This window comes from Oncorhynchus nerka, linkage group LG14 (genome assembly GCF_034236695.1).
Source record: "Oncorhynchus nerka isolate Pitt River linkage group LG14, Oner_Uvic_2.0, whole genome shotgun sequence".
Taxonomy (NCBI): Eukaryota; Metazoa; Chordata; class Actinopteri; order Salmoniformes; family Salmonidae; genus Oncorhynchus; species Oncorhynchus nerka.
In genome coordinates, this window is record NC_088409.1 from 26,526,099 (window position 1) to 26,545,961 (window position 19,863).

Consider the following 19,863-nt stretch of genomic DNA (forward strand, 5'->3'; position numbering starts at 1 on the left):
TGATTTATATTGACTAATTTCCTCATATGAACTGTTTTTGTTCAGTATAATTAGCCTTGACTCTATAGTGGCATTTCAATGACTTGTAGGGTTCTCACTGCGCAATGTTACAATCATTCAAGGCCAAACTCCTGTAACACCTGGCTTGTAGAAAAGCATTAAGTAGAAGTAGAAAAAAATGACAACAGAATTGAAAAGAGAAAAACAGCCACTGGCACAGAGTACTGCTGACCAATTCAGATGAGAAAAAGCATCACTGTGAACGATTTTAATTGACATTGGTAAACTTCTATCTTGATTCACATTGTGGAGAGTGTGCAAATGACGTGACTTCAGATGTGCTCATTTACAGTAGAACATCAACCACTGAACTCTGACCTTTCATATACCTTGTACCAAATATCCCACTCAGGCCATTTACCATAGAACAAAAAATTGTCACAGTTCCGGTCTGCTTAAGGGGTGGCACCGTGGCATTAGCGGCTGAGTCTGGTCTTCTTCATTTCATTGATTGTTTATGAACCAGAAAAAAGGAGTGAGTGAGATTTTGCTTCCTCTTCCGGGAGGTTTCATGATCACATGACCTGACCAGAACAAACTGGAGGCACAACCAGGGTCCTGAGTTTTTCCTGTTTACCTTACGTGGTCAGGAGAATTAAACTCTGGTCCTACTTATGAGACAGGCGTATTTAAAGCTAGAATCATTAGTTGCTACATACATCTTTGGACTTAAAATGATAAATGAAGTGTCACAAAACAACTTATAAACACCTTATAAACCTCTAACGAAGCCTGGTGTCTCCACCCATGTGTTCTTTCAGTCCCTCAAATCACAACAAAAATAATGAATTCTAGTCATATATTATTACTCCTATTACACAATCATTTTGATGACGAGATTTGTAAACCTTCATAAACAGCAGTGATGGGCAACTCAAGTCCTCGGGAGCCGGAGTGGTGTCACACTTTTCTCCATCCCCAGCAAACGCAGGTGATTAAACTAAATGCATTCTAAACTGAAGATCCTGATTAGTTGATTATTGGAGTCAGGTATGTTAGCTGGGGCTAGGACACAAGTGTGGCACCAATCAGGCCCCTGAGGACTGGAGTTGCCCATCCCTGATATACAGTATATACACTACCGTTCAAACGTTTGGGGTCACTTAGAAATGTCCTTGTTTTTTAAAGAATTTTTTTTTTTGTCCATTAAAAAAACATCAAATTGATCAGAAATACAGTGTAGACATTGTTAATATTGTAAATGACTATTGTAGATGGAAACGGCTGATTTCTAGTGGAATATCTACATAGGCGTACATAGGTGTACATAGGCCTATTATCAGCAACCATCACTCCTGTGTTCCAATGGCACGTTGTGGTAGCTAATCCAAGTTTATCCTTTTAAAAGGCTAATTGATCATTAGAAAACCCTTTTGCAATTATGTTAGCACAGCTGAAAACTGTTGTTCTGATTAAAGAAGCAATACAACTGCCCTTCTTTAGACTAGTTGAGTATCTGGAGCATCAGCATTTGTGGTTTTTTTTACTGGTTCTAACCAGAATATAAAGAGGAGTGGGAGGCCCCGGTGCAAAAATGAGCAAGAGGACAAGTACATTAGAGTGTCTAGTTTGAGAAACAGACTGGCAGCTTCATTAAATAGTACCCGCAAAACACCAGTCTCAACGTCAACAGTGAAGAGGCGACTCCGGGATGCTGGCCTTCTAAACAGAGTTGCAAAGAAAAAGTCATATCTCAGACTAGCCAATAAAAGATTAAGATGGGCAAAAGAACACTGGACAGAGGAAGATTGGAAAAAAGTGACAGACGAATCTAAGTTTGAGGTGTTCGGATCACAAAGAAGAACATTTGTGAGATGCAGAAAACATGTAAAGATGCTGGAGGAGTGCTTGATGCCATCTGTCAAGCATGGTGGAGGGAATGTGATGGTCTCGGGGTGCTTTGATTGTGGTACAGTGGGAGAGTTTTACAGGGTAAAAGGGATCTTGAAGAAGGAAGACTATCACTCCATTTTGCAACACCATGCCATACCCTGTGGACGCCACTTAATTGGAGCCAATTTCCTCCTACAACAGGACAATGACTCAAAGACCCTCCAAACTATGCAATAACTATTTAGGGAAGAAGCAGTCAGCTGGTATTCTGTCGATAATGGAGTGGCCTGCATAGTCACCGGATCTCAACCCTATTGAGCTGTTATGGGAGTAGCTTGACCGTATGGTACATAAGAAGTGCCCATCAAGCCAATCCAAGTTGTGGGAGGTGCTTCAGGAAGCATGGGGTAAAATCTTTTCAGATTACCTCAACAAATTGACAACTAGAAGCCAAAGGTCTGCAAGGCTGCAAATCAAGGATTCTTTGACGAAAACAAAGTTTGAAGGACACAACTACCTGGCCTGATGACTCCTTGCTGTCCCCAGTCCATCTGGCCGTGCTGCTGCTCCAGTTTCAACTGTTCTGCCTGCGGCTATGGAACTCTGACCTGTTCACCGGACCTGCTACCTTGTCCCAGACCTGCTGTTATAAACTCTCTAGAGACAGCAGGTGCAGTAGAGATACTCTGAATGATCGGCTATGAAAAGCCAACTGACATTTACTCCTGAGGCGCTGACCTGCTGCACCCTCTACAACCACTCTGATTATTATTATCTGACCCTGCTGGTCATCTACAAACATTTGAACATCTTGGCCATGTTCTGTTATAATCTCCACCCGGCACAGCCAGAAGACGACTGGCCACCCCTCATAGCCTGGTTCCTCTCTAGGTTACTTCCTAGGTTCTGGCCTTTCTGGGGAGTTTTCCTAGCCACCATGCTTCTACACCTGCATTGCTTGCTGTTTGGGGTTTTAGGCTGGATTTCTGTACAGCACTTTGTGACATAAGCTGATGTAAGAAGGGCTTCATAAATACATTTTAAAAATCATAAAAAATGAATTATTATTTATAACCTTGTCAAAGTCTTGACTATAATTCCTATTCATTTTGCAACTCATTTTATGTATGTTTTCATGGAAAACAAGGACGTTTCTTCGTGACCCCAAACTTTTGAACAGTAGTGTACATCAGTGGAGCCTGCTGAGGAGAGGACGGCTCATAATAATGGCTAGAATGGAGTGGAAGGGCTGGAATTGAGTGAATGGAATGGTATCAAACAAATGAAATTGATACCATTCCATTCCCTCCATTCTGGCCATTATTATGAGCCGATCTCCCCTCAGCAGCCTCTACTGGTATACACGATCAACTACAAACAATCAACTACAAAGTTGACTCAACGATTGTGTCTGTTCAACTATCTTAAGTCTATGGTACAAAGACAAAAAGGGCAGAAGGAAATTAATATCTTTCTGGAATGAATGGAGGCATACATATATAAACATCCACCGTCGTCCCTCGGCATAGTGCATTTCATTGGACGGCACAGCCGCCACTCAGAAAACAGTGTAGCTGTTGGACTCCCCATATCCAGCCTCTTGCAGGTACTGCTCGATGTTGATTGGCTCAGGCACCTTGAGGACTTTGTCGTTGGCACTCTTCTCTCCTGACTGGAGCTTGCGGTCAACCTCAGCCAATGTGGCGCGATCCTGCTCCTTCCATTGGCAGCAGGCCTTGATGATGGAGTACCTGTGAGAAGGGTGGGCGTGGTTAAGAGGGAATAGAGGTATATCTCAGTTTTAAAGACAGAGGATAAAGAACATTGTATCTGTCTGTCCCATTATGGCGTCTGTGAGAGCATGGGCATGAACCAGTCAATTTTCTTCTTCTACTACTTCTATGAGTTGGTAAACAAACTGAAAGGGTGCACACTGCCACCTGGAGTGTGTTGTTTGAACAAGTATAAAGCCAAGGTTTGGAATTTACTGCCACCTGCAGTTATGGAATGTTTGCTCACAAGCACAGATGAAAGTAGAATTCATTTCTTCCTGGTACGGGACCTCCTATTAGTGCGTGCATAAATCCTTTTATGTGCTTAATCATTACTTACATATAGAATCCCTATTCATGTAATAGGATCTCTGTGGATCTAGTCGTCAAAATGTGTCAATTAACTTTTACAATGTATTACCTTTTATTGTGGCATGAACACAACCTGTCATGATGTTTTCATCTGATTGTCAAACAATCCCTTCAAAGGGCTCCTTTACTAGGCTATCCAGGCACGTGAATCTGTTACACAACACCACAAAGTGTAATGACATAAGGCAAGAACGTATGCTTCCACTGCTGTCTGTTCTCATCTCGGTGTCGGACACTCATCTCTGCCTTGCCAAATGTTTGTGATCTCGTCGAACCACATCACATTTTGGCAATACCACCCATTTCCAAGTCAGTTTCGCTCATTAGTCATGCCTCTGACATTCGTTAATGATAAAAAAAGGTGGAAGAGCCTACATTTTTATGACATTTTGTTTTAAATATTGCAATATGCTCATTGGTGTTTTACCGGTACGGTGTACCCCAACTATTTATTTTGCCAGGACGCCGTACCGCCTTTCCCCTGCTCATAAGTATATTTCATTGGCCGATCCCTCCTGATCACCTGGATGGAATTATGTGACCCTTCCTTAACCCATAGGAAGTCCCACCTAGTTGACTACTTCAAAATTGTGAAATTCCTCAATGGTGCTGCCCATACTAAAACAGGCTTTTAGGAACTAGAGTCCTCTATCTATCTCTTTGGTATCAGTCTAAAGAAGCCCCCTCTCCTGGCAATAACGCAGTAATAATAGTGATGTATAATGGATAGTTACAGTGAGTTGGAGCAGTTGGCTGGCTTTCTCAGTGTTTTCCCTCTCTGGTGAAACTGTAGAAGCTCGTTGACGGAGATATCTGAAAACGGAGCATCACCTGAGAGAGGGAGAAAGAGAGAAAGAGGGGAGAGAAGGAAAGGTTAATGACACAAATTAGAGATTGTAGCTCAGAGAAAGAGATTATATCAGAATAAATGAGAGTGGTTGTTATGTGTATCATTGGCCAAAAGGGGCACTCAAAGTCAGAAGAATAGATTTCATGTAACTCACCCAAGGTTGCCATTTCAAACAACAAGATGCCAAATGACCAGCTAGTGAGAGAAAGACAAACATGTATCAGTGTATTTTGCATATCTTGAAAATGGATTGAAATGTCAGCATAGACTAAGTAGGGTAACTCACACGTCACTGCTATGATTGGCAGGCCTCCTAGCCAATAGCTCGGGGGCCTGCCATTTCTTCATGCCAGGAACTTCAGTCTGAGTAGCTCCCTGGGTATTCCTGGTGTAGACCCCGCCCAGTCCCCACAGCTTGGCCGTCAGCTCCCGGCTGACCAGTACGCTGTGAGCACGGACGTTGCCATGAAGAAGGTCTCGGCTGTGGAGGAACTCCTGATTGGATGACAGGGGATAACGTGAGGTCAAAGGTCAGAGGTTAAAGCTGTGGGACAGTGTCATATCTCAACATTTGTAAATTATTCCCTTTCATTCAATTAGTCTCTAAAGTCCACAGTGACTTCGTCCTCTTGTTTCCTTTACATAATACACAGGACAGGTGCAGTACACTGACATACAGGAAACCTACCATGGAATTCAGCTGACCAAATAAATGCAGAGAAAGAAAATACATAAGCACAGGAACCCACTGTGGAAAATACATAAGCACAGGAAGCCACTGTGGAAAATACATAAGCACAGGAAGCCACTGCGGAAAATACATAAGCACAGGAAGCCACTGTGGAAAATACATAAGCACAGGAAGCCACTGTGGAAAATACATAAGCACAGGAACCCACTGTGGAAAATACATAAGCACAGGAAGCCACTGTGGAAAATACATAAGCACAGGAAGCCACTGCGGAAAATACATAAGCACAGGAAGCCACTGTGGAAAATACATAAGCACAGGAACCCACTGTGGAAAATACATAAGCACAGGAAGCCACTGTGGAGAATACATAAGCACAGGAACCCACTGTGGAAAATACATAAGCACAGGAACCCACTGTGGAAAATACATAAGCACAGGGAGCCACTGTGGAAAATACATAAGCACAGGAAGCCACTGTGGAAAATACATAAGCACAGGAAGCCACTGTGGAAAATACATAAGCACAGGAAGCCACTGTGGAGAATACATAAGCACAGGAACCCACTGTGGAAAATACATAAGCACAGGAACCCACTGTGGAAAATACATAAGCACAGGGAGCCACTGTGGAAAATACATAAGCACAGGAAGCCACTGTGGAAAATACATAAGCGCAGGAACCCACAGTGGAAAATACATAAGCACAGGGAGCCACTGTGGAAAATACATAAGCGCAGAAAACCTTGGAAAATACATAAACACAGGAAGCCACTGTGGAAAATACATAAGCACAGAAAACCATGGAAAATACATAAGCACAGGAAGCCACTGTGGAAAATACATAAGCACAGGACGCCACTGTGGAAAATACATAAGCACAGAAACCCACTGTGGAAAATACATAAGCACAGGGAGCCACTGTGGAAAATACATAAGCGCAGAAAACCGTGGAAAATACATAAGCACAGGAAGCCACTGTGGAAAATACATAAGCACAGGAACCCACTGTGGAAAATACATAAGCACAGAAAACCACTGTGGAAAATACATAAGCACAGGAAGCCACTGTGGAAAATACATAAGCACAGGAAGCCACTGTGGAAAATACATGGGGCATGTTCATGGTTTGGTTTGAACATGGGGCATGTTCATGGTTTGGTTTGAACATGGGGAATGTTCATGGTTTGGTTTGAACATGGGGTATGTTCATGGTTTGGTTTGAACATGGGGTATGTTCATGGTTTGGTTTGAACATGGGGTATGTTCATGGTTTGGTTTGAACATGGGGTATGTTCATGGTTTGGTTTGAACATGGGGTATGTTCATGGTTTGGTTTGAACATGGGGTATGTTCATGGTTCGATGGTTTGAACATGGGGTATGTTCATGGTTTGATGGTTTGAACATGGGGCATGTTCATGGTTTGGTTTGAACATGGGGCATGTTCATGGTTTGGTTTGAACATGGGGAATGTTCATGGTTTGGTTTGAACATGGGGAATGTTCATGGTTTGGTTTGAACTTGGGGCATGTTCATGGTTTGGTTTGAACATGGGGTATGTTCATGGTTCGATGGTTTGAACATGGGGCAGGTTCATGGTTTGATGGTTTGAACATGGGGAATGTTCATGGATTGATGGTTTGAACATGGGGCAGGTTCATGGTTTGATGGTTTGAACATGGGGCAGGTTCATGGTTTGAACATGGGGCATGTTTATGGTTTGATGATGGGGGATGTTCATGTTTTGTAAATGGGGCATGTTCATGGTTTAAACATGTTGATTTCTGTGACAGAAACATGTGGCAGAAACACATTAAGCCAACATATTACCATAGTCTACTCACCAGAGCAGAGGCTACCTGTTTGGCCATGGTAAATATACGTCTCTCTGTGATCTCACATGGAGGGTCCCCGCCCACACCATCCTAACATAACACACAAAGAGAAACAATTTATACCGCAAAACATCCTTATCACAAACAGCTCCTAATTTTACTATAAATAATGGGCTAGTAGAGACAATGTCTCATCGGTAATGTGGTTCCTACCTGTCTGCACCGCCACAGGAAGCTGAGCAGATCTCTGTTCTCTAGCTCCTCAACAACGGTAACTAGGGGCACACGCAGAGAGACCACGCCCAGGAGCTCCGGCAGGAAGGGGTGTGGCCCCAGCTGGGACAAGAAGGAAGCAAAGCCCAGGAAGTTGTGCCTCTCTGTGGCGCTCGCAGAGTCTGAGGGATAGGAGGAGGAGAGGAAGATGAAATTGCCTGCCAACATGCTGTGCGAAAACGGCCTTCCCAAGCCTTTGATAAACAACTGCTATGGCTGAACATATTTTGTCTTTATCTCAAAGCCTTGAAGCAGATTTGCTGTACCAGTTGGTAATTACATTTGTGAAAGGGAGGTCAGAGAAACAGGTTGTAGAGAGACCAGTTTTACAAAGTAAACAGTTGCTGTAATTATGGTGGTGATTGTCTAACAATCCACAAGCACCAGCCACACCTATTGAAACTAGGGAAGAAACAGCCTAATGACGCTGTTCCCCCATTCAATGGCTCTTTACAGTGGCTGTTTCCTCACTTCTTGACCATGCTGGAAAATATTGAAGTAACATGCTTTGACCACAAATTCTACCTTACACTAATGTCAACCCTAACTTTAACCCTTACCCTAACCCTAAGTAGTTCTGACTATATCACCACTTTGGTATGCTAATACACTGCTTATAAGCCATTATTAAATAGCTTGTTTCAGTAGTAGCTGTTTTTCATCTCCTCCCACGCCTCTCACCGTTGAGCACTCGGAGCACAGCGTTCCTGTTGTCCATGCGGGCCCTGTAGAGAGAGACAGCCTTGTCAGAGCGCAGGGAGAAGGCTGCGGGCAGCGAGGCCACTAGGTTGAAGGACTCTGGCAGCCTCTGGCGAGGCAGCTCCCTGGGCTGGACCATAGGGGTGAAGGAAGTTGTGAAGGACTGGGGTGGGGGGCTGGACGGGGAGGATGGGGTAAAGGTCTTGGGTGGGGGGATAGGGGGGAGAGAGGGAGTCCTCACAGAGGAGAGACAGTTTGAGGAGGGGTGGGAGTGAGTTGGGGAGAAGGTATAGTAGGAGGGGGCATCGAGAGAAATAGTCTCATGTTCCAGGGGGTTGATACCCAGGGGAGCTGTGGAGTGGCAGGGAAGGATGAATAGAGAGAGGAGGGGGAGGACAGAGAGAGGAAGAGGTTATTACCTGACGTTTAGAAGTAGATAGCTACATTATAATAACAGGCTTGATTCTGTTCATTACTAGCCTGTGCAAATAGAATAAGAGCCTATGTTGTTGACTTAGACAGAAACATACACATGCATTACTTCAAATTACCTACAGTATTTCCCTATGAAAACAGTCTTTCAAAGTCACATCCTTGAGCACAAATATACACACATACACACACACTCACCATCAATGCCGTGCAGTTGTCTTCTGGAGCGCTGTGATCTGGACGTGGCCACAGTGTTCTGTGGTCGGATGCGGTCCACCTTCTCAGGACAGTACCGTAGCAGGATGATGAAGACCAGCATGACCAGGAAGCTAGCCAATAGGAGGATGGGCACGATGATCACTTCTTGCTCGTACACACTGATATCTGAGGAACAGATGTGAGCATTAAGACAACGAAGAGAGATAACTGTGTGTGTGTGTGTGTGTGTGTGTGTGTGTGTGTGTGTGTGTGTGTGTGTGTGTGTGTGTGTGTGTGTGTGTGTGTGTGTGTAACACTTACTACAGATGGTGTCTCCTGGTTGACAGCGGGAGTCTGCTTCTGACATTGAAGACATTCTAACAACAAAGCAAGGCAAAGTGGGTAAAACATGAAGCCTTGTAGGTTACAACATTGTACAGTACCAGTCAAAAGTTTGGACACCTACTCATTCAAGGGTTTGTCTTTATTTGACTATTTTCTACATTGTAGAATAATAGTGAAGACATCAAAACTATGAAAGAACACAAAAAAGTGTTAAACAAATCTAAATATATTTTATATTTGAGATTCTTCAATGTAGCCACCCTTTGCCTTGATGACAGCTTTGCACAACCTTGGCATTCTCTCAACCAGCTTCAAGAACAACAGTCCATCATCACTTTAAGACATGAAGGTCAGTCAATCCAGAAAAGATCAAGAACTTTTTTGAAAGTTTCTTCAAGCTCACTGGTCACCATAGCAGCACCCACCCGTAGCACGCGCTCCAGCAGGTATATCTCACTGGTCACCCCCCGCCAATTCTTCCTTTGGCCGCATCTCCTTCCAGTTCTCTGCTGCCAATGACTGGAACGAACTGCAAAAATCTCTGAAGCTGGAGACTCTTACCTCCCTCACTAGCTTTAAGCACCAGCTGTCAGAGCAGCTCACAGATCACTGCACATGTACATAGCTCATCTGTAAATAGCCCATCCAATCTACCTCATCCCCATACTGTATTTATTTATTTATCTTGCTCCTTTGTACCCCAGTATCTCAACTTGCACATTCATCTTCTGCACGTCCTAACATTCCAGTGTTTAATTGCCATATTGTAATTACTTTGCCACCAGGGCCTATTTATTGCCTTACCTCTCTTATCCTACCTCATTTGCACATGCTACATATAGATTTTTCAACTGTATTATTGATTGTATGTTTGTTTATTTCATGTGTAACTCTGTGTTGTTATATGTGTCAAACTGCTTTGCTTTATCTTGGCCAGGTCGCAGTTGTAAATGAGAACATGTTCTCAACTAGCCTATCTGGTTAAATAAAGGTCATTTTTTTATTTTTAAGTGCAGTCTCAAAAACCATCTGGCGCTATGAGGAAACTGGCTCTCATGAGGACCGCCACAGGAAAGGAAGACCCAGAGTTACCTCTGCTGCAGAGGACAAGTTCATTAGAGTTAACTGCACCTCAGATTGCAGCCCAAATAAATGCTTCACAAAGTTCAAGTAACAGACACATCTCAACATCAACTATTCAGAGGAGACTGCGTGAATCAGGCCTTCATGGTTGAATTTCTGCAAAGAAACCACTACTAAAGGACACCAAAAAGAAGAAGAGACTTGCTTGGACCAAGAAACGCGAGCAATGGACATTAGACCAGTGGAAACCTCTGTGTTTCTGTGAGATGCAGAGTAGGTAAACGGATGATCTACGCATGTGTGGTTCCCACCATGAAGCATGGAGGAGGAGATGTGATGGTGCTTTGCTGATGACACTGTCTGTGATTTATTTAGAATCCAAGGCACACTTAACCAGCATGGCTACCACAGCATTCTGCAGAAATACATCATCCCATCTAGTTTGCACTTAGAGAGACTATCATTTGTTTTTCAACAGGACAATGGACAATGACCCAACACACCACACCTCCATAAATTCAAAACCTTGAATGAGTAGGTGTGTCCAAACGTTTGACTGGTACTGTATGTCAAGAGATGATATTCAATCAGGTTTAAAACAAGGTTTCAGTGGCAGACAGCTCAGTGCCTGGGAGAGGAATATTCACGTAACACATCCTCTGTTTCTTTTTTTCCCATGAGGAAAGGTCACACTTACACACATAACCCGCTTAAACATTAAAACACAAGAACGGATGAATCACATGAATGATGAACAACATCATCCTCACATGATGGCCAGTAATAGTGAGTTTCAAATCCTCTGTTTATAGTGGACTAACTAGATCAGATCCTGTGATGTGAATTAAGATTGAGATTATGATCACTTTATTCGTCAGGTGTACACAAAGTCCAACTGAAATTGGACTTCTGTTTTATCCCAACCACTCCCCCGAAAGACACACGAGACAGATGTTTCCCCTTGCAGGAACCTAGCAAGTACCCTCAGAGATTCTCACAATCAATCTGAGGTGTGCCTAGACACTAATACAACTTGTGATTATCATAGACACACACACAGTCACCTCCAATTTATTCAGAAATTGTACTAACTTAAAGGAAACCAATTGTACTAACTTAAAGGAAACCAATTGTACTAACTTAAAGGAATCAAATTGTCTCTTTGTCCTGTCAAGTCTCTCTATTCTGCTCTCTCAACCTCCCCTCCCCGTTTCACTCTCACATACACAGCTCATTGTAGCTGTGAATGCAAAATTATATGCCCAAGCTTCACAAAAGGGCACAACCTGGTATAAAGCATCACGTTGCAGGACCAATGCACATCTGTACACCTATGTGGCACAGCATCTGGGGCTTCTGCCTGGTTTGGCATTAACACATTACTACCGTTTTACTGCAGGCCAACTATGAAAATGTGTCTCCCAGCTACACAAGGAAACTAAATCTCCCTAATCACCTGTGTGTCAGTGCAGTGATTACTTAACTTGTCCGGCTGCATTTTTTCAACCAAGTAAAGCACAATGACACACACTCAGAGGAACACGCACAATCGCTCTCTATCGCGTATATACAGTAATGGAACCAAGATCTAGTTCAGACAAATTATAAAACAATCACATAGACAAAGTAAACACACAGTGTAGTCATCTTACCTCTCTCCCTCTGTGTGTGTGTGCCTCAGACCTTAAGAAACCTTAACAATCGAGTGATATAATCCTTGGCCCTTTCCGTCACAGAAAGCAACACATTTCATACATTTTCCCTGTTCCGTCAGTGTGTGTAGTCCAGGGTTAGTGTTGTGGTTTCTCTCCCATTCTCTCTCCTCTCAGGGGGTTTGTCAGGCTCCCGGGATTACGGTTGTGCGGCTCTGTGTTTGTGTAAATCACACGTTCAGTGTCGTCTCAACCCCGCCCTAATCACCTGCACTACAGCCATCTTTCTCTCCCACCGTTTCTCACTCCATTTCCTCCCCCATCCAGGGAGTCTATCGTAATATTAAACCAGTTTAGTGGACTTCTCTCTGTAGAAGTTATTTCCCTCCTTATTCTGTCTTGACCTGTCAAACTCTCGTTGTGTTTGCTAGCCCTTTGTCAACTATCTTTTGTCTGGGGAAACAGGTCCTTCCACTTCTTTCTGTCCTCTTCCTTTTGTCTCGCATATCTGGCATCTAATCTTCCTAAAGCCTTGCTTGTCCTTACATGTAAATGTCAGGTTTCTTTGTGGCAGTAAAAGTGATTAGTGAAAAGACAGTCATCTATTTCAAAGAATACATTTCAGGCAGATTTAGAAAAAATACAATTTCAAATCATATCTATAGTATTTATTCATCTTAATGAATTCCATACATAACAGTCCCAGTTTCATGTTTCAAGTCACAGTTTGGCAGCAGCAGGCTGGGGTCCCATCCACTTCTCTCCTAGAAGACAGAAGGATACGATTGGATAAGGTCTGCACTGAGGTGAATCTTGATGGGCTCAAAGAGATGATAGTAATGATATAGGAACCAAAATTCAAAACAATAGAATCTACCATATTTAGCAACCAGGATGAAATAATGATATTGACTGTCTTGTGTGTTTACATACCGTTTGATAGCTAAATCTATCAAAAGACTGTGAGGTGCATGACATAAAACGTGCACAATGACATGTGACGTATTACAATAAGATGTACAGTATTGATTGCAGTCCTGTGGAGATCAGTTGGTAGAGCATGGCGACAGGGTTGTGGGTTCCATTCCCATGGGGACCAGCACAAAAAAAAGTATTAAAATGTATGCACTCACTACTGTAAGTCACTCTGGATAAGAGTCTGCTAAATGACGTAAAATGCCAAATTGCTGTAAGTATATAGCCTACAGTAATTGTTATCTTAAATGTTGACTTTGGACACAAAACGGTCAAACTCCGCCCCTTTCTCAATTTGGGGTGTGACTTTGGTGGTTCGTCGATGTGTCATTCTGGTCATGCGCACCCCGCGACTGACGTAGCTAGTTCATTAGCTAAGCTAACCAGTAACTCCTCCAGTATGTGTTGACCTAATATCACAGGATTCGTTTTTGGACAGACGCTATAGAGATCGGTAAGAAATGGCACTTCTGTAGCTAAATATTGTATTCATCCAAATTGTATTTGTTTTTAAGCATTACATGCCGTGGTATAATGGTTCATTGATAAGTCATATTGGTTAAAGTCAATTCTATAATATGCTATTTGTGAATATTCTGATGCAGCCAAAGTGAGAGTTTATGCAGGAACATGACATCTTATGATGCCAGAGGAAGTGTGGGCTCACCTATGCAGTCGGCAATGAGCTCAAACCGGTCAGAGCCAAAGAACACCTCCGCCTTTCCATTCACATGACACACAGCCAGAGGCAAACCAAAGGCCTGAGGTAGAGAGTACAGAGACAAGGTGAGATAGCAAAAGAAGTGAATGTACTGATGCTGATGGCTGCTATTATCATTAACAGCCATCTAAACCATCTACATGTATGGGGTGGGGTTGGTTGGGAGGGAACAGGGAGAGGAGGGGGAGACACTGACCCTATGGTCCAGTGCTTCCTGGGTGGATCTCTTCAGCTTGTCTTTGATTTCCTTAGAGGTGGACAGTTTCAGCAGCTCTTCCACCTCACTGGCTGAGAGCCCCGCCTTCATGGCTGCCTGGAAAAAACATGAATCACATTAAACAAACAACCTGCAATGTTCAACTCCGTCACGCCACCATCTAACCAGACCCAATCTCAAAATGCTCTAGGAGGATTATGCTCTCCACTAGTGCAATTACATTAGTGTTGGGAGATAGCACTTATTTAACAGATATTATATGAAAGGCACATGTGACTAACACTAGACAGATGAATGGAGAGAAGCCTTAAACTCAAGCTACAGCGACTGAGTACTTCCTGGTACCTCAGAGAGTGATGCAGGCTGGGTAATGTCTTTGTCTTGGCTCCAGATCCTCATCCACAGCTCCCGTGACACCTGCTCTACCTGCTTATCTCCTCCCACCTCCCTCTCCTGTACTGCCGCCACAAAGCGCATGGCAGACAGCGAGCCTGGGACAGACAAATACAGTGGGGCAAAAAAGTATTTAGTCAGCCACCAATTGTGCAAGTTCTCCCACTTAAAAAGATAAGAGAGGCCTGTAATTTTCATCATAGGTACACTTCAACTATGACAGACAAAATGAGAAAAAAATATCCAGAAAATCACATTGTAAGATTTTCACCTTTTTCAAACATGGCCTCAAAGGGGTCAGCAGGGGGACTGATGGGGACCTGGAAGTACTGGGCTAGACGGTGCAGGTCTGTGGTCATATACAGGAACTTGTTTGGGACCAGACCTGGGGGCTTATTACCTGGAATACAGGATAAAAGTACAGACTTTACGTCACAATGCAGATGACTCATCATAATGACTTAATGGCTGACTGACAACATGTGCAATGTAAACATAACAATCCATCCATAGCCTATTGTGAAGCCTGGTTTGTGTAATGTTGATCTTAGCTACTTACCTGATCCTTGCATGATGCCACCCAAGAACGCAGGACGTAGTTTAAGGTCAATGTTCCAAACATTTCTGTAACGGCACATGACCTAAAGATCGGATACATGCATGCACAATGATCAGTCAATGCATATAACTCTACGTCTGAAATGTAAAAATGTACAATCTAAAGCCGAGCTGCCCATCCCTCTTCCTGGAGATCTACTGTCCTGTAGGTTTTCAGTCCAACCCTAGTTTAGCATACCTGATTCAGCTATTTAAGATCTTGTTGAGCAGCTAATTAGTAGAATCAAGTGTGTTAAATTAGGTTGGACTGAGAACCAACAGGATAGTAGATCTCCAGGAAGAGGGTTGGGCCCTGATGTAAAGACACTAACCTCAAAGCCAAGCCATGAGTAGGGAGAGACCACGTCATAAAACAGTTCAATCACTTTCCTTGAACTTGCCATCTGAATGATTTTTTTTGTATTATTGCAACAATAATAACAATATTACACATCAATACAGGAACAATGAAATACTAGAACACCAGGCAAACCCCCCCCCCCCCAAAAAAAAATATAATTCAGGACATCATTAATGTGTGGATACAGTAACATCCGTGTAACATTGTTATCGCACTGCAAGTAAAAACGTTCCTGTAGCCAAAAGATGTAGCTAGTTGTAACATTCGTGTAACATTGTTATTGCAAGTAAAAACATTTCTGTAGCCACAAACACTTAGTTATAACGTTATTTTGTGGGGTAAATTAAAACGTTCTATCTTACGTCATTGTTAATTATGTGCACGTTACCTTTGACCACCAGCTAGATGTCCGTCTGTCAAAGAAAAAACAGTCAAAGTTCAACCATTGAAGACATTCAAATGCACTTTGAACTCTGAATGTTTTCAAGTTTAGTACATATGCATATTCAAGTTTAGTACATATGCACCAAAAGATCATTCAAATTACCCGTGCAAAAGTCAACAACTTTGTTCTTTCGTTGTGTATTTCAAGGATACATGTAAACTACCAATAAAGACACTAATTTGGAGCCGCTTTAGATAACGCGAATAGAATTAGCTGCAGTGCTTCTGGGTCATTGGTAGATGGGATACATTGTGTTAAATTACGTTTAATAAAGTAGTTTTACTTTCTAAAGTAGTTTTACTAGCTAATCCTAATCCTTTTCCTAACCTTAACCTAATTATCATAACCTGCTACGTTAATTATCATAGCCTGCTGCGAAAAGTAAATTATAGTCAATTGTGACATAAACTGTACTCCGTCTAGTCAAAACCGTGTTTGTTTACTTTATACATTCTTCTTCAAATTTTATTGGCAAATCGCAACCAACTGATATGTGCATACACTGCCACCTACTGCCCTGGAGTGTGATACCGGTCAAATGAGAACTTTGTTCTCAACAAAAACCTACCTGGTTTAATAAAGGTGAAATAAATAAAAATTAAATGTTTTTAAAAAAACTAAACTGTGACAAATCAATTTTGATTTGATCCTTTGTCAAGATAATCCATCCACTTAAAGTCGATTTCATCCACACTTGTGTTAGTCCCTGGCCCAGCATCATTCGGGTTGGTGATTGGCATTTATGCTGTGACAATGAAAAGGCAGCAGACAGACCTACAGTAGGTTTTAGCAGGGACGTTGGGTAGGATGACCTGATATGTAACTATGAAAATCCTTTTGTCAAACAGATTGCGAACCCAAAAGAGTACATTTAATTCTAGAGGGGATACAAAAAAATATAAAATAGTTTGGGTAGAGTGTAGGGGCAGTTTTATGTAATATTTTCTTCAGGAGATTTTATTAGCTATTTACTTTATTTAGTCTGATTAGTGGAACAATTCTCATTCTTAACAATGGGCTAAAATATAGGGTAATTACTGTGCTTGTCAGCAAGAACACTACTGTCACCCCCCACACGTATTTTAGTATTCCACTTCTTTCCAGTTTTACCATGACCATCTGATCAATCTCAGTGTTAATCTGAAATCTGATATACCTCCTCATGCCTTTTGCACACAATGTATAGACTTTTTTTGAAAATGAATTAATCTGAGTTGTCTGTTCACATGTATTTTTGCCAGTCATGGACAGTTTTGAATAAGTCATACATTGCATTGGATATTAAATGCTCCAGGAATCAAATATAATTTTTAACATTTTAGTATTGTGCACATGCTAGGCAGAGATGGTAGGTGGACTCACAACTCATAAACACATCACATAATGTCTATGTAGAGTAAAAAGACGGCAAGGATCTTCAACTAGTAGTCATAAACCACCTGAATATTGATCTTCAACTAGTTGTCATAAACCACCTGAATATTGATCTTCAACTAGTAGTCATAAACCACCTGAATATTGATCTTCAACTAGTTGTCATAAACCACCTGAATACTGATCTTCAACTAGTAGTCATAAACCACCTGAATATTGATCTTCATTGGATATTAAACTAGTAGTCAAATATAAAACATTTGAATATTGATCTTCAACTAGGTGGTAGTCATAAACCACCTGAATATTGATCTTCAACTAGTAGTCATAAACCACCTGAATATTGATCTTCAACTAGTTGTCATAAACCACCTGAATATTGATCTTCAACTAGTAGTCATAAACCACCTGAATATTGATCTTCAACTAGTAGTCATAAACCACCTGAATATTGATCTTCAACTAGTAGTCATAAACCACCTGAATATTGATCTTCAACTAGTAGTCATAAACCACCTGAATATTGATCTTCAACTAGTAGTCATAAACCACCTGAATATTGATCTTCAACTAGTTGTCATAAACCTCCTGAATATTGATCTTCAACTAGTAGTCATAAACCTCCTGAATATTGATCTTCAACTAGTAGTCATAAACCTCCTGAATATTGATCTTCAACTAGTAGTCATAAACCTCCTGAATATTGATCTTCAACTAGTAGTCATAAACCTCCTGAATATTGATCTTCAACTAGTTGTCATAAACCACCTGAATATTGATCTTCAACTAGTTGTCATAAACCACCTGAATATTGATCTTCAACTAGTAGTCATAAACCACCTGAATATTGATCTTCAACTAGTAGTCATAAACCACCTGAATATTGATCTTCAACTAGTAGTCATAAACCACCTGAATATTGATCTTCAACTAGTAGTCATAAACCACCTGAATATTGATCTTCAACTAGTTGTCATAAACCTCCTGAATATTGATCTTCAACTAGTAGTCATAAACCACCTGAATATTGATCTTCAACTAGTTGTCATAAACCACCTGAATATTGATCTTCAACTAGTTGTCATAAACCACCTGAATATTGATCTTCAACTAGTTGTCATAAACCACCTGAATATTGATCTTCAACTAGTTGTCATAAACCACCTGAATATTGATCTTCAACTAGTTGTCATAAACCACCTGAATATTGATCTTCAACTAGTTGTCATAAACCACCTGAATATTGATCTTCAACTAGTTGTCATAAACCACCTGAATATTGATCTTCAACTAGTAGTCATAAACCACCTGAATATTGATCTTCAACTAGTAGTCATAAACCACCTGAATATTGATCTTCAACTAGTTGTCATAAACCACCTGAATATTGATCTTCAACTAGTTGTCATAAACCACCTGAATATTGATCTTCAACTAGTTGTCATAAACTAAATGAATTATGATCTTCAACTAGTTGTCATAAACCACCTGAATATTGATCTTCAACTAGTTGTCATAAACCACCTGAATATTGATCTTCAACTAGTAGTCATAAACCACCTGAATATTGATCTTCAACTAGTAGTCATAAACCACCTGAATATTGATCTTCAACTAGTAGTCATAAACCACCTGAATATTGATCTTCAACTAGTTGTCATAAACCACCTGAATATTGATCTTCAACTAGTTGTCATAAACCACCTGAATATTGATCTTCAACTAGTAGTCATAAACCACCTGAATATTGATCTTCAACTAGTAGTCATAAACCACCTGAATATTGATCTTCAACTAGTAGTCATAAACCACCTGAATATTGATCTTCAACTAGTAGTCATAAACCACCTGAATATTGATCTTCAACTAGTTGTCATAAACCACCTGAATATTGATCTTCAACTAGTTGTCATAAACCACCTGAATATTGATCTTCAACTAGTAGTCATAAACCTCCTGAATATTGATCTTCAACTAGTAGTCATAAACCACCTGAATATTGATCTTCATCTAGTAGTCATAAACCACCTGAATATTGATCTTCATCTAGTAGTCATAAACCACCTGAATATTGATCTTCAACTAGTTGTCATAAACCACCTGAATATTGATCTTCAACTAGTAGTCATAAACCTCCTGAATATTGATCTTCAACTAATAGTCATAAACCACCTGAATATTGATCTTCATTAGATTTTTCTTGAAGGTTGGGTCATCTTGAAAAATGCGGTGTTACAACAAGAACATTTTCAAACACCCAGCACTTGGTGAACATAGATCTGGGTGGCCAACCCTCCTGGAGAGGATTTTCTTCCATCCCTATTTTAACGAGATAGATCCCAAATGACAAAATATGAAATGTTTGTGTCCTTACCTTCAAAGCAGTCTACGGACAAGCAGACTCCAATCTATGATTTGGTTACCCACTGCCATCAACCATTGATATGAACATTTCCTGTGCAGAGCCTTGTTGTAGTGCTAACACTTCCGGGCACATGTCTCATAACTTTCCACCTGAGAACAGGGATCAATCCCGGCTTCCAACCTTCCCACAGTTTATAACACTTGCCTGTCTCCCCATCTCATTTCATTACTGTCTGAAAAAAGTGTCAAACCACCTAAAAAAAACATTTAAAAACATATTAGCATACTTTACATATCATACCCAAAAGTAACAAAGTAG

At 41.3% G+C, this 19,863-nt stretch overlaps 2 protein-coding genes across 3 annotated transcripts; both read right to left on the reverse strand.

Annotated features, from left to right (window-relative positions):
• Nucleotides 1-253: 253 nt before the first annotated feature.
• LOC115140806 (tyrosine-protein kinase STYK1-like) lies at nucleotides 254-12,519 on the reverse strand. The gene is made up of 10 exons (XM_029679159.2): nucleotides 12,098-12,519; nucleotides 9,339-9,394; nucleotides 9,018-9,203; nucleotides 8,370-8,738; nucleotides 7,629-7,810; nucleotides 7,425-7,505; nucleotides 5,174-5,382; nucleotides 5,042-5,082; nucleotides 4,772-4,868; nucleotides 254-3,644 (listed from the first exon to the last, which is right to left on the reverse strand). Exons 2-10 carry the CDS (start codon nucleotides 9,391-9,393, stop codon nucleotides 3,452-3,454), a joined length of 1,413 nt encoding a protein of 470 aa, XP_029535019.1. The 5' UTR covers nucleotide 9,394; nucleotides 12,098-12,519; the 3' UTR covers nucleotides 254-3,451.
• A 231-nt stretch (nucleotides 12,520-12,750) lies between these two features.
• LOC115140807 (glutathione S-transferase kappa 1-like) lies at nucleotides 12,751-16,283 on the reverse strand. Of its 2 annotated transcripts, none has more exons than XM_029679162.2 (9): nucleotides 15,909-16,283; nucleotides 15,724-15,774; nucleotides 15,333-15,404; nucleotides 14,963-15,044; nucleotides 14,675-14,803; nucleotides 14,356-14,501; nucleotides 13,990-14,106; nucleotides 13,740-13,833; nucleotides 12,751-12,861 (listed from the first exon to the last, which is right to left on the reverse strand). In XM_029679162.2, exons 3-9 carry the CDS (start codon nucleotides 15,402-15,404, stop codon nucleotides 12,818-12,820), a joined length of 684 nt encoding a protein of 227 aa, XP_029535022.1. In that variant the 5' UTR covers nucleotides 15,724-15,774; nucleotides 15,909-16,283; the 3' UTR covers nucleotides 12,751-12,817. The 2 variants fall into 2 exon arrangements, with proteins under 2 accessions (XP_029535022.1, XP_029535021.1); XM_029679161.2 differs by having other exon boundaries at nucleotides 15,750-15,774; nucleotides 15,909-16,282.
• Nucleotides 16,284-19,863: the final 3,580 nt, after the last annotated feature.